This window comes from Chiloscyllium plagiosum, unplaced genomic scaffold (assembly GCF_037043375.1).
Source record: "Chiloscyllium plagiosum isolate Xiang-an unplaced genomic scaffold, Cpla_swu_hap1 HiC_scaffold_1, whole genome shotgun sequence".
Taxonomy (NCBI): Eukaryota; Metazoa; Chordata; class Chondrichthyes; order Orectolobiformes; family Hemiscylliidae; genus Chiloscyllium; species Chiloscyllium plagiosum.
In genome coordinates, this window is record NW_028270139.1 from 33,661,118 (window position 1) to 33,686,286 (window position 25,169).

At 39.4% G+C, this 25,169-nt stretch overlaps 1 protein-coding gene and 1 long non-coding RNA gene across 6 annotated transcripts in view; one reads left to right on the forward strand and one right to left on the reverse strand.

Moving 5' to 3' along the window:
• The window catches only part of LOC148152100 (uncharacterized), a 42,375-nt gene extending 20,952 nt beyond the window's left edge, over positions 1-21,423 (reverse strand). The window contains exons 1-2 of one of the 2 annotated variants that reach the window (XR_015756710.1): positions 21,297-21,423; positions 13,465-13,569 (exon numbers count right to left, since the gene is read on the reverse strand). This is a non-coding gene — a long non-coding RNA (uncharacterized LOC148152100). Of the gene's footprint in view, positions 1-13,464; positions 15,918-21,296 lie in introns of those variants that run through there. The other variant, XR_015756704.1, reaches the window with a different exon arrangement.
• Positions 21,424-21,840: 417 nt separating this feature from the next.
• Positions 21,841-25,169, forward strand: part of bmp2k (BMP2 inducible kinase) — a 106,510-nt gene continuing 103,181 nt past the window's right edge. For 3 of the 4 annotated variants that reach the window (XM_043696300.2, XM_043696310.2, XM_087985788.1), the window contains exon 1: positions 21,841-22,035. In XM_043696300.2, coding sequence (XP_043552235.2) covers positions 21,867-22,035 — 169 coding nt within the window. In that variant the 5' untranslated portion in view covers positions 21,841-21,866. Of the gene's footprint in view, positions 22,036-22,469; positions 22,488-25,169 lie in introns of all 4 variants that reach the window. The other variant, XM_087985789.1, reaches the window with a different exon arrangement.

Sequence of the window (25,169 nt, forward strand, 5' to 3'; positions counted from 1 at the left end):
TTCCACCATTCAACATGATCATGGATGATCTTTGGTTTTATTTCCATTTTCCTGCCTTCTGTCAACATCCTTTGATTCTCTGAGAGATCAAAACTGATCTATCTCAGATGTAAGTATACTCTGCAGTGGGACACATAGATATTGTCTAGTTAACATGTTCAGAGAGGTTATTATACATGTTTGGAGCAGGTGGGACTTGAACCTTGGTCTTCTGGCTCAGGGATAGAAACATCATTGCTGCCACACAAGAATTCTATGGAGCATATATACACTGTCGTTGGCAAGTGAACTTCTGAGATTGGATTATGTTGTGCTGGGTCAATGAGTTCACAAATATCACTTCTTCCTGTGTGTAATTCCAGCTGATGAATGTTGTACAAGGAAATTAAATTGAGGTGTAACTAATTTATACAAATGTCAACCATATTATCTTTTGCTTAATTGATTTGGGATGGCCTTCCTTCCACAGAAAGGTTTTCATCCCAGTATTTTTGAACATTTGCAGGATTTTTTTTTCTCCAGCAGTGCTGCAGAGATGAATAGCAGTGAGTACTAAGAAAATGGTTTGTTTCTGTGTTTTAGGACAGGATCAACTGTGGCACACTTATTGAGGCAGAATTGTTACAACATAGGTAATCTCTCCTGCTGAATTTGAACCAGCAACACAGAAAAGATTTATCCCATGCAGTAATCTGTGAAAATTCGAGAGACTAAGAACTATTTAAAGTAAAAATTAACAACTTTATTTCTTAAAAATATAACAGAGAATAATTAACTAACAACTATTTACAATTCATTCCTCTAACCTATCTTTTACTTTCCCTTCTATAACACTAGTCCGATAAAGGCCCCCAATTAAGATTTACTAAAAAATTCAAATGTTAAAACCCCCAGCCAGCTGTCAAATCTTCTCTTTATATCTTCCTCTATAGATTTGCTCTCCAGGTCGGTGTTGATGTTTTCTCTGTGCGAACTCCTTCTCTAGACAGGTACCTCTCACAGTTTTTGACGAGCAGCCTACATCTGTTGGTCTTCTGGCAGTTCTTTCCCAACTGTTCGATTTTTCCCGGTCTTATACCCCCAAAGTATCAGATTGTGTCATTGGCTTTTAATATTTCCAATATACTAAATTCAAACTTGATTGGAGCTTGATTTTTTTGGGGGATATAATTGAAACTGATTGGCCTATTTCAAATTTGTTTTTGTCTCCAGGCAACCAGCTGCATGAGCTGCTGGACCATAAGGTTACATCATACCTTGTTCAGAACACTTGGTGCTGTCAGATAGTTCTGCTAGCTTTTAACTTTCTTAAAGGTACAGTACACCCACAGCTTCATAACAGAATAGGAACACCAGAGTTTCTACGTATGAAGTTTTAAAGGATATTAAGAATAATTTTTAAATTTGGTCACAGGATTTCAGTGTCTTTGGCTAGGTCAGCATTGATTGTCCATCGTTAACTGCTCTTGAGAAGGTGGTGGTGAGTTGAATATATTTGATTCTGATGCCAGATGTGCACAGTAGAAAAATAAAATTAGTTAAAATAGAAAATGCTGAAAACACTTGGCAAATCAGTCAGCATCTGTAAAAACAACATACAGCTAACATTTGAAAATGTTAACAGGTTATCTGTCTAAATGCTTCCTGTCCTGCTAAATCTTTCCAGCAATTGCTAACTTTTCCCCAAATTTCTACCATGTGAAGTATTTTGCCTGAAGAAGAGTCATGTCAGATTTGAAGTGTTAACAGTTTTCTCTCCATAGATGATGCCACATCTACTAAGTTTCTCCACCATTTTCTGTCTTTCTTTCAGATTTCCAGTATTTGCATTATTTTGTTTTCATTTGAACGTTAATTTCTCATTTTGTTGCTCTTTATTTATCTGATGTCCTGTATAGAGTATTAGAGATGTACAGCACGGCTACAGACCCTTCGAACCGACATGTCCATGCCGACCAGATATCCTAAATTAATCTGGTGTCATTTGCCAGCACTTGTCCCATATTCCTTTTAAGCCCCTTCTATTTATATACCCATGTTGTATTTTGATGCATAATTGGTATTCAATAATAAACTTTGCTAAAATTTATTTTACATAATGTCTCTAAGTTTGATTTAAATCTTAACGCATTACCAATTAAGCAGGAACTTTTCAACATGCCATTGCCTAATTATGATACTTAAAATTCAGTGACACATATATCATCTGCACCAGCACTGTTAAATTGTATTTGAAGAAAGCTATTTCACAAAACACCAGTTTGCGGATATGGCTATTCAAATGTTTGCATTCATTAAAAAGCTATTTCCCCTCTTGTACTATGAGCAGTGAAATTCCAGAATGTTTGAAAATAAGCAGGTATTGTGATGGGAAATTAATGGGGCAGCCATAAACTTAGTGCTTCCTGCTCATTTACATGATTGCAGCATGAAATTAACACCAAACACAATGTTGAATGGCTGAATCCCCTGTGCAGATTGTTCAAAACTGCAAGATTATCACAATTTCAAACTAGTCTGCATCTTTTGAATACGGTAGTGAGTTTATTCTGGCAGAGAGATGGGATTACAATAATAAGGCAGAAAATGGGGTCCAAGGTTTGCTGACATTGTATAGGTGTAGGAAGTGGTTAGGAGTCCCTCCAAACAGACATTGAGGAGACAGTAAGGGCATGTAGTCATTGCAGTCAATGCCAGTTAATCTAGTTCTGATGGCATGTTCAGTTGACGCATCCTTACAACTGAATCGTTAGCCTCACACATTGCTTAATGTACTCCCTCACTTACCAGTCAAGTTTCCCTTCAGCCATGACTCATACTTTATATTCATATCTTCATCTCACACTGTCATGCTGCAAGCTTCAGATCTACACTCTATAATTCAGTTTCTCAACCACAGAGTGCACAATGCTCTCTGACAAATTTGCAGCTATCTTGTTGGACAAGGTGATGCACAATTGAGAACAGCCACATCAAACTAGCAGGGAACAAGCATTACCGCATGTCTTTGCCCTATGGAGCTATCAGTGCTGACCATCATTGTAGGATCTCTTCTCATAAACAAATTGCAGGTCTTAAATTGAGTCTCCTGGTTTCTCTTCCCATTTTAACCTCTCCATAATGCCATCTTAAAACATTCACCTGGCAGCTACCTGAGAATTGCCACCTGGCTGGGTACTAGTGTCAAAGCAGGATGTGGAAGTAGTAGGAACTGATGATGAAGAAAACATCATCAGTCACTCTCATGTTCTTAGCTATCAGCTCTGATGACATTGATGACAGAACTGTATGAGGTGCCAGAGTCTCCGTCTCCAGGCTAAAAGATTAGGGGCACAGGGAGTAGCAGAGCCCACTACAGGGAACACTGGCTGCTCCACAGCCATTTATTGGTAGCTAAGAGGCTGAGGACAAAATTTCTACCCATCAGGGTGTCCCTCCTCAGACAACCACTGGGCCAAGCAGAGATTGGCAGCAATCCATTACTGGTAGCACCATAAGGGGCAGCATCCAATGCTGATAAATCGGTCAGATTTTGACATGGCAAGCTCTGCTGGATCCAGCTCATCAAGGAGTCAGGGATCGCCCTTGCAAGGCCAAACTACTAAGCCCCTACAAAGATGGTGGGTCTGAGGCTAGTGAAGTCATAGGACAAGGGGGACCATTTAGTTAACATCCAATAACCAGGCGGCTGGTTAAGGAGGGACTTTCTATTCTCCATAATCAGTCGACACAGGAAACCTGCCAGGATTGGTACTTGCCAAGAAAATTTCCAACCAGTGTTGGCAGAAAAGGGTCCTGTAGGCAGTATTAATTAATTTCCCACTTAAAGGTCTCAAATAGTTTACAGTGGTAAAACTGCAGTGGGGCCAGCAGGTAGTTGGTATACTAGCAGTCTGCTGGAATTTGCATTGCACCGCCCCTGCTCCCATACCTTCAAACCAACTGGCAGGAAATCATATAAGCCTAAGCATTGAAGACCAATTTAGAGGTGGAATTTGCACAGTGAAGTTCCAAGGCAGAGTGGTTTGCAGCCACGCAAGCGTGAAGGAACAATACGGGTGTCAACTCACCAAAGGACAAGACTGCAAGTGACTTCTGTTTCAGAGGTACAACAGGATGCTTGAGTACAGAAAAAGGGCATGATGGGTATGCAGGTAGAAATGGTTAATCCATTTACAAGTCTAACAGAACCCGACGGCTACTGTCAAGGAGCATGGAGAAGTCCAATCCAAAACTTGCACAGGCCTTTTTGCAAAGCTGAGAATCAATCCGTTTCAGCATCAGCTGGTGATCAATTTCATTCCCATACTTAGATATTCATTTTTAAAAAATCATTAGTGTGGATGACTGGCTCAGCCAGCATTTATTGCCATCCCTAACTGCACTTGAGAGGGTGGGGGGTGACTACAATATCTAGTTATGTAGCTCAGTTTCACCCAACCTCGATGAGTGCCATGAATTTGGAGCAGCATTGCACAAGTTGGTTCTCTTACTGGGTTTTGTGTTGCATCAGCAGCTACTCCTAACGCAGCTAGCTGTGCGAATCTTAAAAAGATGCCTTATCTCCTGGGAGTGCTAGAACTGCTGGAAACTGATACAGCACTACTGGCAGACAATGGCCAAATTTGGACCGTGGAGACTATTGTCTCAAAGATTAACCATTCAGCTGAAAGAAGTGTTTGTTATTTAAAGGGCCAGGCATGCAAACTTAATTTCATGAATTTCTGCAATTGCAAAGTACTATGGAATATTGTTGGAGGCATTATTGAGTGATCTTGGATTTGGTGGGAAATTTTACTCAATCTTTAAATGAAGGGTAGGGGTTCTAGTAAACTGTCCAGACAGAGCCTTCAGTAGGTATGGAATTTACAATTGCAGTGTTTCTGTGTCAGAAGAATAATTGAGGCTGCAGAAAGAGCAGGATTTGTGAAATTCTCCCTGCCAAGTTAAAGTTAAAGAATAGGAGGAGCAGGTAATTTAACCCATTAAGCCTACTCCACTATTCAATAAGAAATTGGCAGCTGTGGCCTTAATTCCACGTTTCTACCGGATCTCCATTACAGTTCAGTCCCTCATCAACCAAAACTCTTTCTAGCTGAATTGTAAATAAATTTAATTACCCATCTTCACTGCTCTCCATGAAAGAGAATTCGAAAGACTAATGATCCTGAGAGATTAAATTCTTCCTTATGTCTGTCTTTGATGGGATATTCCCATTTTTAAACTGTGCTGCATAGTTCTGGGTTCCCTCCAATAGAGGAAACATTCTTGCATAGAGTCATTCAGCATGGAAACAGACCCTTTGGTCCAACTTGTGCATGTCAACCAAATTTCCCAAAATAAACTAGACCCCTATGCCTGCATTTGGCCCATATCCCTCTAAACTAGTCCTATTCGCGTACCTGTAGAGTCATAGAGCAGTTTCTATTCTATCTTACCCAACAGAATCTTATGTCCTATTCAGGTGCCTGTACAGAGTCACAGAGCAACCCTGTCAGACCTTTCAGAATCTTATGTTTCAATAAGAAATATATTTCTGTTGCTCACATTTTTAAAATTTCCAATATAGTCTGACCTGCCCAAACCTTCCTCGTAAGACAAATGACAGCATTCACGTCTCTTATCCATCAAAAGACTTCCTCTATCTCTACGCACAATGCTGCCTGCCTCTGCTCAAATTTAACTTTAACCCTGCACTGCTGAAAACTTGACAAGCATTTAGCTCAAAATGTTTAGGTGAAATTGTCTGCAGAAAGTAAACAAAAGGCAAAAAACTCAAGTGGTCGCAATTCTTTTTATAATGTAGTTGGAGTGTGTTTCAGTTGAGAATTGCAAATAAGAGTTAAGTATCTTTCACAACATTTCAAATTCTCAAAGTGCTTGACAGTGAAGTGTAATCATCAGGTAGAACTCCCTTCTCCTTAAAATAGTGCCAATGACATTTACCTGAGAGAGTATTTGAAAGACCTGTCATGGTGAAGTACTCCCTCAGAACTGCACTGGAGTGTTAGCCTAGACTTTGTACTCATGTCTCTGTGGTGGGACTTGAACCTATGAACTTCTGACTCTTGAGGCTGACTCAATGAGATATGCAATTTTTAGATTATTAATCAGAAAGCAATATATTTGAATAACTGGTTAATCTTATCTGATCGTCTATGGGCTTTTGTATCGGCATGGCATAATTGAATTGCAAAGCTTTTGGAGAATGCCTGGCATCTCAATGTTTATTTTAAGATTATTTCTAGATATTAGAGTTAATGACTAATAATGTTCAAGAATGATATGTGACTTTTTGAGATTACAATTTAAACAGTTTACATATTGTTAAGCAACACAAAACCATAACAAACCAAGAAAATAACAGATTATGATAAGAACGGAGGTCAGGTAAATCACCAAGTGATTGAGGTTTTAAGAAATGCTTGACTGGCAGCACTAGATTGGATGAGTCAGTTGACAATGTGACCAAGACATAAAAAGGTGCCTTCCCTCTTGGTTAAATAATAATATGACATAAAAGGGGAAATATATATAAAATGACGAACCTAGCAATTGCAAATAAAGAAAAAGACAAAAGTAAAAATTCTAAAGAAATAGAATTCGTGGCCTGAATAAATATTTCATTTTGTTGTTGATTTAATTTTGAGTACTGAGAGCAGATACATTCATATTCAAGTTAACTTGGTACACAATGAAAACATTTCAACAACAGAAAGCAAAGTTTGATATGCAATGGATTGGAAAGAGAAAAGAATAGGTTTAGTCTTGACAGAGCAACAGAGTACAAAATAATTCATGGCATTCTATCTGTCAAGATGTACTTATAGATATGGGCATGTCCAATTGATAACTCAACCCAGAACACAATTATGCTAAAATGAAACATATTGTCCAATTAATTATTAAAGCAATAACTGTTAAAAGAGTTCTCTTCTTGAAATTGGGTGTTGGGTCAGTGAAAAAATGAAATAATCATTTTGGAAATGGCAACCTGGAGTTTTACTATAGTGACTCATTGGAACTGGTGGGGATTGGATCAGAAACGTGTGGGGAACCTTCATGAATACCTTTGGAACAACAAAAATACATTATATATCTTTTGCTTCTTTTTTACTGTTACATCTTAAAAATATACAACAAATGTATTAAATATGATTTTCTTTTCACAAAATCCACTGAGACCTACTGCAGAATCTAGGGAATTTTGGATGATTACAACCATGCATTCACTATCCCTGCAGCCACATCTGTTCATTGTTAATTCCTCGGACTCACCCTCTGAGGGACCAAAATTTACTTTACTCCCTTTCTATATGCTCAGAAGCTATCACTGTTTTTTTTGGTATTTGGTACTGATTTTCCTTCATTCTTTAAAATCTCTCTTTTCTTTGAATAATTTTCTGCTAGTCCCTAGTTTCTAAAATGCTCCAAGTTGTCTGGGCTACCATTCGTCTTTTGCAGCATTATACACCTTTTCTTTCAATTTAATACCATTTTTAACTTTTTGGGTTAGCTATGGATATTGCACACTTCTAATTTCATCCTTCTCAACAAATATATCTTCGTTGAGAATTATGAAATATGTTAAATGTCTCTTCAGTCTTCCCTTCCAATCTATTTTCCTATTTCATTTGAGACAAATTAACCTTTTTAGCCTTCTGATGCCTTTAACACTTGATTTCAGACCCAAGTTTTCATCCTCAAACTGATTGTTAAATTCAGAGAGGTCACAGACATCTTACATAGCAACACAGAAAATAGGAGTAGGCCATTCAGCCCTTTGAGTCTGCACTGTTATTCAACATGATCATGGCTGATCATCCAACTCAGAATACTGTTCCCACATTTTCCCCATATGCTTTAGCCCTAAGAACTAAATCCATCATTTTCCTGAAAATATTCAATATTTTGGCTTCAACCATTTCTGTGACAAAAAGTCCCACAAGCCCATCACTGTCTGGGTGAAGAAAACTTTTCCTCATCTCAGTTCTAAATGGCCTACCCCATATTCTTATATTGTGACTGATATGAGTGTTAAGAGACCATATAGCCCATCGTGCCTGGACCAGCTCATTAAATGAGCATCACGACCTGGTGCTAATCTCCTAGCTTTCCCCATATACTTGCACATTATTTCTATCTAAATAATCATTCAAGGTCCTCTTAAATGTCTGAACTGAACTTCCGTCCACCATGCCCTAACTACTCACTGAATGAAGAAACTACTTCTCATAACATATTAGCTGTTTTTGCAAAGTTCTTTATACTTGTTCATGGATGTGGGCACTACTGGTTAGGCTAGCAGTTATTGCCCATATCTAGTTACCCAGAGGGCAGTTACAACTCAAACACATTGCTGTGGATCTGGAGTCATATTTGGCCAGACACGTTATGATTGAAGATTTCCTGCCCTGAAGGACATTAAGGAACCAGAATGGGTTTTATGACAATTGACAATAGTTATTATCACCAATAGGCTAGCTATTTTTTAAACCCCAGACTTTTACTGAATTCACAATTTACCATCTCCAATGGTGCGATTTGAACTCATGTCCCCAGAGCATAGCTTGGTTTTCTGGAATACTAGTCCAGCAACATTGCCACTGTGGCACCACCTTCCCAATCTAAAAGTTTAATCACTTTAAATCTATATTCTCTCAATCTTTTCCTTGTACAAGTAAAAACACATTTCTCCCCATCTATTCTATCCAGCTCATTCATGATTTTGAAAACCTCTATCAAATCTCCCCTTAGTCGCCTTCTCTCCAATGAGAACAGTTTCAACATCTGCAATCGACCTTCATGACTGAAGTACTTCAATCCTGGATACATTCCTGTAAACTGCTTCTACATTCTCTCTAGTAAATTCACATCCTTCCAATAATGTGATGCCCAGACCTTAACACAATACTCCAGGTGAGATCTAATGAGTGTCTTCTAAGAGTTAGCTCTTGTACTCTATCCCTTTATTAATAAAGCAGAGGATACTGTATGCATTACTGACTCCTCTCCCATCTGCCCTATCACCTTTAATGATCATTGCACATGTACACCTTGGTTCCTCTGCTGCTACACCCTCATTTAGGCTTGTACCCCTTATTTTGTGTTGTCTTCCAATGTTCTTCCTACCAAAATGCATCACACTTCTCGGCATTGAAACTCATCTGGCACTTAACTCACACTCCGACAACAGTCTATTTCCTTGTGGACTTTTACCCTACTTTCCTCACAGTTTATAGTAGTTTAATGTCATCTGCAAACTTTGAAATTATCCCCTACACTCCAAGATCTAGATATTAATATATTATTAGATCATTAACATTTCTCAGGAAGAGCAAGGGTCCCAGTATTCACTCCTGCTTAACTCTATTAAAAACCTTCTTTGAGCCTGAAAAAGCCTGTTTCCAATTACTGAGCAAATTTTGTACGCATGTTGATATTGACCCTTTATCCCGTGACCTAAGTCTTTCCTCACAAGTCTGTGTGTGACACTGTATGAAACACTTTTGGAAAGTCTGGGTACAACAACCCCACATCAACAGCATTATTCTCACTGAACCTTTACCTCTTCAAAAAAGTCTGCAAATTAGTCCAATACAATTTTCCTTTTAGAAATCCACGGTGACTCTTCCAAATCAACCTACCTCTACCCATGTGACTACTAATTCTCTAGAAGTTTCCCTGCCACTGAAATTAAAATAGGAGAAAGTGAGGATTGCAGAGGCTGGAGAATCAGTGTCAAAAAGTGTGGCACTGAAAAAGCACAGCAGGTCAGGCAGCATCCGAGGAGCAGGAGAATCAACGATTCTGCATTAAACGGCCTAGTCTGTAAATGCTGTTTGAATTAACTGATTAAATTCAGACAAGGCAGATTAATTCTCATTGTTCAGAGTATTGTTATCGGAATGCAGCAGGAATTGGCTTACTCCACAATTCTTTATTCAATTAAAAGATTACAAAATGTGGAGATATTTATTCATACACAGAGGAACCTCGACTATCCGAATATCAATCATCCGAATTTTGGATTATCCAAAGAAGATCTCAAGGTTCCGATGGAAACATTACATCAAAGAGTTGTTTCAACACCGATCGCATCTTTTGTTTACAATGATTAAAAATGAACCTGGCTTACTGAAATGCTGCAGAGAACAGTCCTGGACATTGATGAGAGCCCAGGCACCATCTCCAAATGACTAACCGCCTGCACTCTCTCTCTCCCCACACTTCCCCTGGAATTCTACACAGGAGTGTACCCTAAACCCCTCTTCCCCTGATAATCTCTCCAACATTGTCCCGTACAGGCAAAGGATGAACCTATCAAAAATTTGCAGTAAAAAGTTGTGTGTGTGCACGCACGCTATTTTCAGACTCACCCCCCCCCCCAAAGGCAGCAGCAGTCTTACTGTTGGTGTCCAATCCGGCTGCCCCAGAGAGGGGGGTGGGAGTCAAACAGGGGGGCGGAGGCAGATGTGGGGTTGACGGGAGCAAGGCAGCCACATCAGATGATCAGATGGAGGGGCAGGGGTGCAGATGGTGGGTGGTGGTGGGGGTGGATGGGGGAGGCAGGATTGGATGGGTTTGGGGAGCGGACGGGGCGTGGGGGCAGATGGGATGTAGGGGCTCAAACGTGGTGTGCTGCTGCCTAGTCTCCTGAATGGGGAATGGACTTAACAAGTGCTTGGTGGGTCAATCCAATTGAACTAAGGGGGGGGGGGAAGAGGAGGTTTCAGCAATGCGGCATATAAATTACACACAAGTGTGTGTCTGCTCAGAAACAAATCCTGAGACAGAGAGAGGGAGCAAGGCAGGCAGAGCGGAAAAAAAGGAAACTTCATGAAAAATCTGAGCTCGAGAGGGGAGGCATTGAATCAATTAACCGAATAATCAATTATCCGAACGAAATAGTGCTTTGTTCCTCTGTACAGGGCAAAAAGAATGTCACGTCTGGCACAGGAAAATGAATCACATTGCAGACCCAACCAATAATCTTAATGTGGTTTCTCAGTGTAATTCTAAGCATAGTCAGGAATATTTAATAAATGCTTTTCAACCACATAATCATAAGTAGTGTTAAAGATTATGTTCTGAGTTTTATAAATATAAGCTGGTTGAGGATGGTCTGCATGCTACCTGCTACATAGTCAAAGGGATGTGTTGTTTGATATTGCCCATCAGTCCATTAGAAATCTTACATACCTGGCATCACACCAGCACTGAAACCTATGCACCACATCACTTACAATAAATTCTACCATGTCATCATCACTCTTATGTATTATTCTTTACTATGAGGTCATTAATTAATCTTGTTTCTTTACACATTACCAGGTCGACGATCGTGTGTTCCCTGCTTGTTTCTAGAATATATTGTTCTAAGAAACAATCCCAAATATACTCTCAGAATTCATGCTTCAGGCTAGTTTTGAAATTTAGTTGGTTCAATCTACATAAAGATTAAAATCTCCCACCATGACTATGGTATCTTTTTTTAACAAGCTTACCATTATTTTTTAACTTTTTACCCTGGACTGCTTTGGAAAACTTCGCAATAATCAAACAATGTGTGATCATCTGTGGTATCCTCTGCAATCTTGCAATTATATCTTGCTACCAAGCACACAGCATAAAAAATCTGGACTGAAAAGCTATCTTTATGGTGACCACGTAACTACTGTTATTACAAATCCATCTAAGTTACTAATGTCCTTTAGGGAGCAAAATCTATCTTACTTACCTGGTCTGACCTATATGTAACCTCTCATTCATGACTCTTAAATGCCCTGGGGCATTTAAAGAAAGGCAACAAATGTTGCCCTAGCCAAAGATGCCCACATCCCTTGAATGAATAAAAAGAGGTTTCCATCTATACTGGTGAATACTTACAGTATTCAAAAACGCATCAGTTGACTTCAAACTCTTGCTCACTCTCTTCATTGTAAATGTAATAGACTGCATAACAATTCTTTTGGAAAGTTACATTGCTAACAGAAACTACTGATGGTGGAGAAGTTGCTTACAGCTTACTTTGTAAATGAATATAATTTCTATATCATGTGAAGGGACAACTGCAGTTTAATGTATTACATATTAACTAATGTTCGAGTGAAACCCCAGTTATACTATTACAAAGTATGCTGTTTTAGATACATAGTAATTATCATTTGACATAAATAATTCCCTTATATAATTTCATGTCATCAGTCAGATAACACACAACTAACTAAAGTAGTTGGCAGAGTGGATCATACAATTGTGAGGTGCTGTTGTTTATTATGTTAGTCAGTTTTGAGATATTAGCTTTGTGCTGAAATTCCAAAAGGCTAATCCTGCAGTATACAACGTATTTGCACAAATAAATGATGAATTACTCAATTTACTGAAATGTAAATCCAAAGCGCATGATCTGCATAATGGGCCAAGAGTATGAATATTTCAAACAAATCTTCTATGGCAAAGTTAGAGTACAGATCATGGAGTTGGACACTATACATGCCCTGAATAATGCTGGAAGTATCCTTTTGTAACAAACAGTTTAAAAGCAGTATTCGTATTCTTTCACAAAACAGCGAAGTACACAACAATGCACATAGCTCATCCTCTGACAATTTTTTTTTCTCATATTCACAGCAAAGTCTGCAAGAATTGCTCCAATCAGTTTATCACAGCTCTTGTGCTATTAATATCACTGGAGGCAACATTTCCCAGAAAGAACCCCAGAAAGTGTTAAGTTTAAGAAGGCAGGGATGTGATGGTGGCCATTACTAAATATATTTCCCATATAGTCATGGGTCCTGCTGAATTGCTTGGTTATTCTGAAATAATTGTGATGATGTGAAAGATAGTTAATGAACAGGGATCAACAAAAAACTTTTTCTCAATATGACTGGGATTTCAAATTCTACCAGTAGTATGACAAAATAAATTTCTGTTCTGTCAACTATGATTAAGCATCATAAAGCTCCATCAATAGTATAGGTAATATATACACGAGGAACACCGGTGCATGGAAAATGCTTTTGCAACTCAAGGATACTCCCACTAATGACACTACTGCAGTAAGGTACACATACATGGTCAATCATGGATGATGAGAACATCCGTGATAATTACATCTGCAGAAAGTGTATCCAGCTTCAGCTGTTCACTGAATGAATGAATTGGCTTGAGCAGCAGTTGGAAACACTAGGGAGCACACAAATGGTGGCGAGCATCAAATATCGAAGTTATAGAGATGTGGTCTCACCCAAGATACAGGAGGATAGATGGGTGACTGCAGGACTCCCCTACAGCTGTTCCTCTGTCAAAGAAGTATTCCAATTTGGATAATGATGAGGGAGATGGCCAATCAGGTGACCACAGCAACAACAGTCACAACAGTGGCACCACAGCTGGCCTTGCTATACAGACAGGACGGGCAAAACATAGCAGAGCAATAGCAATTGGAGATTAGATACTTACGGACAGAGATAGGCATGTCTGTGGCCATGAGAGAGAGACTCCAGGAGGGTATGTTGCCTCCTTGGTGCCAGGATCATACATGTTTCTGAGTGGACACAGGATATTCTGAAACAGGAGGATAAACAGACAGAAATCATTGTCCATATTGGCACAAATGACACAGGTAGGAAGAGTGACAAGGTCCTGCAATGACAATTCAGTGAGTTAGATGGTAAACTAAAAAGCAGGAAGTCTAGGGTAGTAATCTCAGGGATGCCTCCCTGTGCCATGTGCTACTGGGGCTAGGAACAGAGGCAGACTGCAACTGGACATGTGACCAATGAACCGGTGTCCCGGAAGGGTTTCAGATATATAGATTATTAGCATATCTTCCAGAAAAGCTGATACCTGTACAAGAAGGATGGGTTGCACCTCAACTGGAGGGGCACCAATACCCTGGCAGGGAGATTCAAAAAATGCCACTTGGGAGGGCTTACACTAGTGTGTTGGGGGTGGGGAGGGGGATGCAAATGAAGCAGCAAGTCAGAAAGTATAGAGATTAGGGAAGAGTTTGAAACGAAGGCAAATACAGTTAAGAGAAAGAGTAATCAGGGAGACGTTGCTGAGCTCTGTGGAACTGCAGGCTATCACTGTATTTGCTTCAATGCAAGAAGTACAACAGATGAGATGGATGAACTTAGAGCCTGGATTAATGCAAGCAATTATATATTGCTATTTCAGAGACATGGTTGAAAGTGGACAGAAATTGGCAGCTTAATTTTCCGGAATAGAGATATTTTTGAGGACACAGAGAAGAAAGCAAAAGAGATGTGTGAGTTGCATTACTGATTTAGGGAGCACATCTTAAGCTGTGTTGAGGGAAGACACCCTGGAGGGATCTTGCAGCATGACATTATGGGTAAAACTAAGGACTAGGAAGGGTGCAATCACAATGCTGGGATCTTACTACAGACCTCCCAGCTTCCAGTTGGATATAGAGGAAGAGATATGTAGCCATATTGTGAAAAGATGTCAAAATAACAGAGTTGTTGTGGTGGGTGATTTGAACTTACCTCATATTCAATCAAGTGACTGGGACTCCCTCAGTGCTGGGGGTTTGGATGGACAGCAATCTGGTAGGTATGTCCAGGAGAGTTTTTGAAAAAGTATGTGGATAGTCCAATGAAGGAGGGGGCCATACTGGTCCTAGTATTCGGAAATGAGGACGGCCAGGTGATCAAACTTTTAGTGGGGGAGCATTTTTGGGAATTGTGATCATAGTTCGGTAAGTTTTCAGACACTTATGGATAAGGACACGAGTGGACCTTGGATAAAGATGTTAAATTAGGGGAAAGCCAACTTTAACTGAATTAGGCAAGAAAGTGGATTGGGAGCAGCTGTTCGGGGATAAATCCACATCTGACATGTGGAAGTCTTTAAAAGACCAATTGATTAGAGTGCAGGACAAGTATATTCCTATGAAAATGAAGGACAGGAACGGCAGGATTCGGGAACCTTGAATGACAGGGGAAATTATCAGCTTATTCAAAAGAAGAGGAAGCATGCCTCAGGTCTAGGCAACTAAAAACAGATGAAGTTCTTGAAGAATATTGTGAAAGTAGGAAGAAGCTCAAATGGAGTGTCAGGAGGGCTAAAACAGGACTATGAAATGTCCTTTGCCAGCAGGGTTAAGGAGAATCGCAACACATTTTATACATACATTAGCATCAGGAGAGTAGCTAGGGAAAGAATAGGCCCACTCGGGGTAAATAGACCAGGTCTTTTCTCTAGCTCACTGTGGAGGATCTTCAGCAGGTATACTTATGTCTGTAATAATGTCAGCCAATATGATAATACTGTGCCATGGCCAGAATTCCTATAGTAATGAAACCATTGCAATGTAGATCTGCTCCAATACAATTCTGCCACAAAAATATCCTGCTTGGCATGAGCTTCTAGAGGAGTATCATGTGTCACATTTTAGGCAAAAAGTCAAAATCAATTATGATATCTATTTTCTCCATCAAATTATTGGTGAAATTTTTATCCTGCATGAAAAATGTACATATACTTAAATCAATTTTGTCAATAAATGCATATGATCTGCATGTTCAAGGAACACTAACCCTTACTATTAAGAAAATGGATAGTGCTACCCACATGTGAATGAATGATAATGAATACAATCAGTGAAATCTTGTATTCTAGGAAGGCCACAAAGAAACAATTGGGAACATTCTCTAGCTAGAACTCCTGTTGCACTTGACACATGCAGATGTGTAGTAAAAGACAGCATCAGCAAGCACTATGTTTCAGTTTTGAATTCCTGATGAGCTGACTGAAATGTGGAAGGATCCACAGACATCAAAATTCTACTGAAAGCACAATTCAAAATTGCTTTTCTGCAACTGTTGATTGCAGCTTCTTTATGCACTTTTGCTTGATCAAATAAGGTTCAACAAAAAGCTGATAATACCAACATTTCACTGGATAGTTGACAGTCTCGAGCCCAAGGTTTCCAGGTTTTCTTACACCTACTCAGAAACATGGAGCAAATAACAATTTTCTCAAATATTTCATGTCAGCTTTAAACGGGAGAAATTTGTGCGAAGTTAGGAAATAGACTTTTGCAAAGTTTTAATTTTCACTTGAACTGTTGTGCATCAAGTACAGGGCGACCCCATATCTGTGGAATCGTTTTTCATGGTTTCAATTACATGCGGTTTAGCACGACTTGAACATATTATAGGGAACCTTCCAGAAACAGGAACCAGGGAGCTGCAAGGAAGGTAAATTTCCCATTTAAATGAATGGGTTCCCTCCTATCTGCGGTTTCAGGCTTCCATGATAGATCTTCAAACATATCCCCCACAGGTACGGGGGGGGGGGGGGGGGGGGGTGGATCTACTGTACCTAGTAGATAAAATTACATGTCTACTGGGTGTACTTTGCGAAAATTTAGGAGAAAATTCAAAAGTGGACTGTTCTATTTAATACAAATGTTCTGAGTATTTGATACAACATAGAGTAAATTAAACTTAATTTTCAAGTAAACATTTTTACTGTACTTTTTTGGTTCAATAAAGTACTATAAAATAATATGCACCAAGATTTATACATCAGTAAAAATGATTCCCCTAACATTGTTCCCCCTTCCCTAAATCCTGACAAAACTCATTTTGACCACTGGACTGGTAAATTAAGCAAATAAAATTTGGAAGCAAAATAGAGTATGAAATAAGGTGCTTTGATTTCTAATTTAGATTCCATATTACATTATATCCTAGATTGTAATTGATTAGCAACATATCTGAATCATTATGCTACATTATTCCCCTCGTGTTACACTTCAGTAGGAAATAACATGAAACAATTAGATCAGATGAAAGTAATGATTGTAAAAATAATGACTGCAAAAAAGCATTCAAACTGCACGTGAAGGCAAAATATACAGGGTAGATTGGACTTCACCAATTTGTGTCTGTTGTAATCATATGGTTGTTGGTTCAAGATGTCTCCCAGAATTTAAGACAGTGATAGATATTTTCTTGATTAGTGAGAGGAACAAGATGGGAAGACGACAGGAGAATGGGATTGAGAAACATATCGGCCATCATTGAATGGCAGAGCAGACTTGGTGGGCTGAATGGCCAGATTCTGTTCTTATATCTTCTGGTCTTAATTATAACTTATACTGAACCTTCAACGCAATTCTGAAGGAATACATTATTAGAAATGTCATTCTTCTGCTGAAATGTTAAACCACATCCCATCTGATTTTTCTGATACTTAAGTAGATAGAGCACTATTCTAAGAAGCTGAAAACGTGTTGCTGGAAAAGCGCAGCAGGTCAGGCAGCATCCAGGGAACAGGAGAATCGACGTTTCGGGCATAAGCCCTTCTTCAAGAATGAGGAAAGTGTGTCCAGCAGGCTAAGATAAAATGTAGGGAGGAGGGACTTGGGGGAGGGGTGTCGGAAATGCGATAGGTGGAAAGAGGTCAAGGTGAGGGTGATAGGTCAGACTAGGAAATCCCCTCCCCCCACCTTGTCTCAGTCAAATCCATCGAACTCAGCACTGCCTTCCTAACCTGCAATCTTCTTCCTGACCTCTCCGCCCCCACCCCAGTCTGACCTATCACCCTCACCTTGACCTCTTCCCACCTATCGCATTTCCGACGCCCCTCCAAGTCCCTCCTCCCTACCTTTTATCTTAGCCTGCTGGACACACTTTCCTCATTCCTGAAGAAGGGCTTATGCCCGAAACGTCGATTCTCCTGTTCCTTGGATGCTGCCTGACCTGCTGCGCTTTTCCAGCAACACATTTTCAGCTCTGATCTCCAGCATCTGCAGACCTCACTTTCTCCACTATTCTAAGAAGAAATGCAAGTTCACTGGATAGTGCTGATTGTTTGATCAATGGTGCTAACAAAAAAATACCTTAACTACTATTTCATCTCATTGCTGTCATAGAATAGTACAGCCCAGAACAAAGTCATTTCAACCAAGTAGACTGTCGAGCCCTTTTAAGGAACAATCTAATCTTTTTCATGGTTTGGAGATGCCGGTGTTGGACTGGGGTGTACAAAGTTAAAAATCACACAACACCAGGTTATAGTCCAACAGGTTTAATTGGAAGCACACTAGCTTTCGGAGCGACACTCCTTCATCAGGACACAATTACCTGATGAAGGAGTGTCGCTCCGAAAGCAAGTGTGCTTCCAATTCAACCTGTTGGACTATACCTGGTGTTGTGTGATTTTTAACAATCTTTTTCATGCTTTTATTCCTTTCCCATATACTTTCTTTTTTTGTCTTGTATGTATTCATACAATTCCTTTTTGAAACTTATTATTGACCCATTTTCAAAACTCTTTCAGGTAGTGCATTCCAAAAGCTAGCTAATTGTGGATTTTTTTTTTCTCTTACTTTGCCTCCATTCCTTTGGATGTTCAAGTGAAAGACTAACACAGCAACTTGTATAGCACCTGCAATTTAATAGAACATCCCTAGGTTTTTCATTGGAGTGCTACCAAACAGAAATCAACACTGAGCTAAAACAAGGAGATACCAGGACAAGTGACAAAAAAAAATACCCTGATCTAAGAGACGGGCCTTAAGGAATTTCTTAAGCATGCAGAGAGAGTGGTTTAGGGTGTATAAACTTCAGGGACCAGGGCTTTGTGTAAAACTGCTGACTACAGTTACCTACCATATAGAAATAGACAAAGCAATTTAAAATAATTAGTTGCAGTTGAAGCATAAGACATAAAAATGTAACTTAATATCAGTGGTCAGATGACCATCAGTTTAGATATTACTACACAAGACTTGGGTATTAATGTAATCAAGTTGTGCACTAGATGAATGAACTTAACCTTCATGTTGTCATTTAATATTGATACAAAAATTTTACTTTTCCAAAACTCCTCTCATCTTCTACAAAGCTACACTGTAAATATATTGACTTTCCGAAACCTCCAATACTGTATTCTATTGTGTGCAAAGTTCCATTTTCAATCACTTCAGCCTCACTGATCTCTATGTCTGTTATCCACTAAAACATTGCTTTAAATACTTGTTCTTGTAAACAAATTATGCTATGACCTTGCTTTACCATTTCTTTAATGTTCTTCTCATTCAACCTAACTCACGTTCCAATGATTGTTCAACCTTACATTACCAATGCTGGTTGAATGCATTTGAGGAGGCTTCATCACATTGCCCATTACCTCCAACTATTCTGCCCTGCAGGTCTTATTTTTGGTCATCTTCAGTATGCTTATATCTATTAAAACAAAAAAATTCAAAGAAACCTTAAGAGGAGTTACAAAGGACGAACAAGAACACACAAGCTCTATGGCTTCCTTCTGCGTTGCAACCATTCTAATCTGATAGAAATGCCAGACCGGCTCTGTAGAAGTGACAACAGTAATCCATCTTCCTAAATTCAAATTAGTAGTAAATTATTCTGTAATGACATGTCTGCACTTGGATTTTATTTTTAACCACAAAAAAATCCAAGTGCATCTTCTCTAACTCCTCCATTCATTCACCATCATGCGAAATGCTGAGACAATTTGCTGTTTCAAATACTTTATACATGATCAATTGTTGATGACACAAAAAATTTTCATAGTTCAAAACTGTACAAGCAGCAGGGCAGGAACAAGGTCATAATTTATATTTTCAGTTTTGATTTGCTTAATCTGACATTTCATCAAAAACCATAAGGGATTTTTGATTACTTGTTTCCTCACAAAAAGTATTTGGGGATAAATTATGTTGTTGTGTTTGAAAATAAAATTAATTGTCACGGATTTTTAAAAAATCTACAGGCCATATATATTGAAGCCAGATGGAATAGAATGTTGTGATTCATTCTCTCTGAAGCTGAGACAATAAAGTTTCACTTTCTCATAAGACACAATTGTCCCTAATCATATTGAGAATAGCAACTGTTATCTTTATGCCAACACACTCAAAAGAAAGAAGTAGCTTGATTAACATCTGCTGTAAGATTACTGAATGGGGAAAAAAAGTCACTGGGACTTCCCACCAATTGGTTAGGATCACAGAGAAACAACAAGTGTCATAAGGCTTGCTCAGAGCAGCTTGCTCCAGTGAGGGGAATCCTGTTTATTGTCAGCTCACAGCTAGTTAGGACAAGAGGGCTGAGCAGATATGTTTTTACTTGCTGTTGAGGAGGCTTCTCTAGTTAATTGATTTAAGGTGAAATTTGTTCACATTGTTTAAGATGTACATTCAATTGTTCGTAAAATAAAGCAGTGTACAATTCATATTTGCCTTGTCCTACAAACTATTTCAATCCATCCTTGAAATCCACTTTACTGCCTGTCTCAATGGCAAGTCAAATGGTGGGATATTGTTGTATTTGCAGAAAAACAAAATATTCATATAAAGTCCAATTATTTCAAATTTAGCCTTTTTAAAAAAAAACTTATAATTACTGCCAACACCTCAATTACAACTATTACAATTATATTCCTTCAAGTATTAATCATTGTTGACAATTTAAAAAATAATTTTAATAACTATTCTTTTGTATTTCCTCCCTCACTTAAAATCATTCTTTTCTTTCTCTTTACTTTCCTTACTGTGCCTGATTTGAAATGGAGATATAAAGTCAGAGTCATTAGAGTTCACCCACTCTAATTTACACTTCTTACTACTGAATTTGAGACCTTCAATCTGTGAATCTGAGTGGCGTCTAAATTAGCTATTAGAAACTGCTTGAAAAATACCTTAACAAACAGGAACCAGTTTAAAATTGAAATCTTGGACAGCTCACTTTCACTCTTGCGATTTAGAGCCATCGTTTTGTTTTGAAATATGGAGCATCTATGGTTGCAAGGCAATGGCTTGTAATAAAAAGAACAAAAACACAACTGCAAAATTTGGAAAGCAGCAGCAATAACACTGATATATAGCATCTGCATGTTATTTTCTTATGATCAGTAATTAGGGAACCTTCCTTAAAGTAAATCTTAATAAATACTTAACTTGCATCACAATTGCACTGTTTTCAGGCGGTAGACTGCACTTCATGGGCAATTTTGTTTTAAAACAAAGTACTTTCAGTTTCTTTAAAGTGGTCACACTTTTAAGTTACAAATTAAAAGTTTGGGTGGGGGTGGTGAGAAGCTGGAGTCCACGCGAACGCACAACCACCATGTTTACCAAAACCCTGTCTGCTGAGGAAACTTGAGTGTATTTGTTTGATTCAAAATAATTTTTCTTGCCGTTTCGCAAACTTAAGCTTTCGGAAGCTGATTTATTTAACCCCTGCACAAAAATAAGTAAACGAACAAATTACTGCGACTAAACAACTAACCGCCCACCCCAGTCTTCAACACTCTTCCGCGTCATGACGACTCAAATACGAAGCGGATTGAACTGATGGACAGCATCGTCTTCCAATCGATATCGAAGTAAGGGCGGGGCTAGAACGGACGAACCAATGGTTTGTGGTGGGTGGTCAGTCAGTCGGTGGGTCGGGTTGACTGTGGGGTCAGAGTATGCTGAGTAAATAGAACCACACACGGCCGGGTCGAAGCTTGGCACTGACCGGCCTGACTCGGGCGAGGACTGGAATCTAGAAGCTTCGAATCTTTTGAAGTGGCCAGTGGAATGAGATGCCGTTAGGTTGCTAGTGCCTATCAGGGAGGGCAATCGACTTGTTCCCTCCCTTCCTCGCGCGATAGCGTCTCCTCCGCTCGTGCGCAGCATCTCCTCCCCGCGCGGGTGGCGTCGCGGCTGCGCTCGCTCGGTGCCGACATCCCCCTCGCGACTTGGCGAGGGAGGCAGCGCCCACGGTTGGTGAGTGGGGGGAGGTGCCTGGCAAACTTGGTTTGTTTTGGCGCTCCGCACCACTTTAAGAAGTTGCCTCTCCGCTCTGTGAGCCATGAAGAAATTCTCACGCATCTCGAAGCCCGAGGGTGCGGGTTATGTCGGAGCTGGAGGAGGAGGCGGCGGCGGCTGCGGCTCGTCGACGGGAAGTGCCGCCAACTACCTGGGTAGAGTGTTCAGCGTGGGCCGTTACCAGGTGACGGTGGAGGAGTTGATCGCCGAAGGTGTGTGTTTGTGTAGAGGGCCGAGGCCGGGGGTGGAGGTGAGGAGGTGGGAGCTTGCGGGGTTAGGTTGGGAGGATGGGAGGGGAAAGGGCGGGCGGGGGTGATGGAGCATATTGTAACCCCGGGCAGATCCGATCCACCCAGTCCACTATCTCTCACTTCTCAATGCTGACCGATCACCCTCCCCGCCAACCTCCCTCCCTCCTAACCTTTGCTCCGTTCGGTTTTTATTTTCATCGTTTATTCATTCACAAGTTCTTGTCAGACAGAGTTTTTCTTTTAAATGGTATTGGGGTTGGGTGGTGCCGAAGTATGTGAACTGTGAAGATATTTTGACAAACGACACTTCGCCTACAATTTTCTTTTAAAATACCTGTTTGCCCCGTGCTCCGTATCGGATTTTATTTTAATGTTGTCTTCTTTTGATCCCTTAGCCTGCGGTGTGTTTTAATGTAAGTGTGACAAATGTCAGTATTTTTTCTGCTCTCTGCAGTCCTGTTTGTGCAAATCAAACTTACCAAGTACATCTGAAAAAAGTTTGTCTGTGCAGCATAGCATGTTAGTGTACTTTTTACTGTCCAGTAACATCAGGGTCACAGAATTGAGTCTGAAGCGTGTCAATTTGCTTGCATTATGGGATTGTTTTCCATCTCAGTGATGAAGCACCATCAATTCTGACAAGTAGAAGTTGTTTTTATGATTTTGACACATGATGTGTACATGTAAGATATGTTATTGCATTAATTTGTTACAGTATTTCTCAACTCTGCACAGAGCATTCAGTGACTACTGAAATATAGCATGTAACATTGTATCACAGTCAAAGCTAAGTGCAGGAAAGGGTTGTTTGATCATGAATGGCACAATACCTACTTTTTAATGAACAACATAAGTAGGACATGAATTTATTTTGCAAAATATTAATATCTTGTAAAATGACTTGACTTTCTTGTGCTACACAAACTTGTTCTTGATTTCTGTACATTGACTAGTAGAAACAAATGAAATAGGAGCATTTAACCCCTGCCCTGCCATTGAAAAAAAAGCTGATAGTATTTGAGTTTTGAATTCCACATTCCCATCTACATTGATTTGTCCAGCAAGAATCTATCTACTTGTAGTGAAGTAATGAAAAATGCTGTTTATCTGAAATAAACAGTGATGAAGAAACTCACCAGGGCAAAGACGTCATTGTTGGACTTAATGTCAACTGTTTATCCCCCATTGCCAGAGCTGCTTAATATCTCAGGAACTCCGATTCATAGATTAATGGGGTGGCACCATGGCTCAGTGATTAGCATTGCTGCCTCATGGTGCCAGGAACCCAGGTTTGATTCCAGCCTTGGGCAACTGTGTCTGTGTGGAGTTTGCACATTCTTCCTGTATCTGCGTGGGTTTCCTCCGTGTGCTCCGGTTTCCTCCCATAGTCCAAAGATGTGCAGGTTAGGTGAACTGGCTATGCTAAATTGCTCACAGTGGTAGGTGCATTAGTCAGAGGGAAATAGATCTGAGTAGGTTATTCTTCGGAGGTTGGTGTTGACTTATTGGGCCGAAGGGCCTGTTTCCACACTGTAGGGAATCTAATCTTTTTAAAAAAAGACAATCTTCCTTTGTCTTCATCAGTATTCCATTACAACAGTTAATAATCAAGTTACAATACAATTTTGCTAGTCCCATTCTCTCCAGCGCAAAGATTGCCTAATATAATATTAGTAACATTGTTCACCTTCGACTTTAAATGCTGCTGAAAGCCTTCGTTGTGCTTTTTTCTATCCTTAATTGAATATCAAAAGGATTGCCAAACTAGATTTCCATTGTTTACTTTCCAAAATTTGCAGATTTTCAGAAAAGTCTGCAACATATCCAAAACCCTTTGCCTGGATTTATACCCAAGATGGAGTAGAACTCAACAACCACACCACTTCTAGCTAATGTATATTGCCTCCATTTCACCTAATACATCAAATTAAATACCGTCATTTTTAATTCTCTCGCCTTATCTTGTGAAGGCTCATTATTTTTTGTCAAGATTTTTTTTTACCTGATTAGTCTTTCCTTTAAGTTTTTAGTGTGTTTTTTTGGTCTGAAAGGTTCCTTAGGATGGTTTTCAGTGGTCAGGATACTATAGTTAACCAAGGTATTGATTGATACCATAATTTAGTGAATCGATATATGCAGATAGATGAGTTTCTTATTTGAAACTCACTTTATGAAAAAAAAACTTAAATATTTACACAACCTTTCTACTCCCTTTTGACTTAACGCAGTGTTTTACTAAAGATGGACAGTTAACAGTTGATGTTGTGCAGTGTAAAAGTGTCTTGACAATTTTGTGAAAGCAGAAGGGTAGAAAAAAGCTCAGTTCCTTTTTAACTTTGTTTCATAAATCTCTAAAGCAGGCTGCAAACATTGTTGCTTTTGGCTGATTTGTCAGCTTTGTAAAGCTTTTTTTTTCCCCCACATAGTGCTACCACTTAGGTTTTGTCTTCATGCCACTTGGTGTCTTTTATTTGTTTGACTATTTGCTTTTCATAACTTGGAGTTGCTTTTCCAATTTTCTTTCTTTCTCCCAATTACATCCCACTAAAATATTAGTACAATCAAAGTCTAGATCCGACTAAGAGGCATGATTTTGATATTTTGTTGTAAATGGTTTGAAAATTGAGTTGAATAGATTATCAATCAAATGATCCTAGAACCAAACGGTGGAGAGAACTTGGTTAAGCATGTTACTTATTTCTGGCTTCTGTAATGATACTGGACTTGTGTAGTCAGTTAGTTTCTAACATTGAGAGGTTTTTAAAAGGTACCTTATTGTCAGACCCACCCAAAGATACAAATCTTGTTATATAGTCAAGAAATTATTTTGTAATATGGTCACATTAGATATTGGATGAATTTTAATGAAATCTGTTAGAAACATGGTGGGAGGGGCCAGATATTGGCATAGGAAGACCCAGGTTGGAGTCCTGAAGGCTGGATAAAAGAGTGCCATTCCTTGAAGCAGAAAGGAAGGGAAGCAGTGATGCTGCTCAGTAGCTCATTACATTTGTCAATTTTACTGCTCTTCGGATGCTGCCTGAACTGCTGTGCTCTTCCAGCACTACAAATCCATTACATTTGTTGCCTACCTA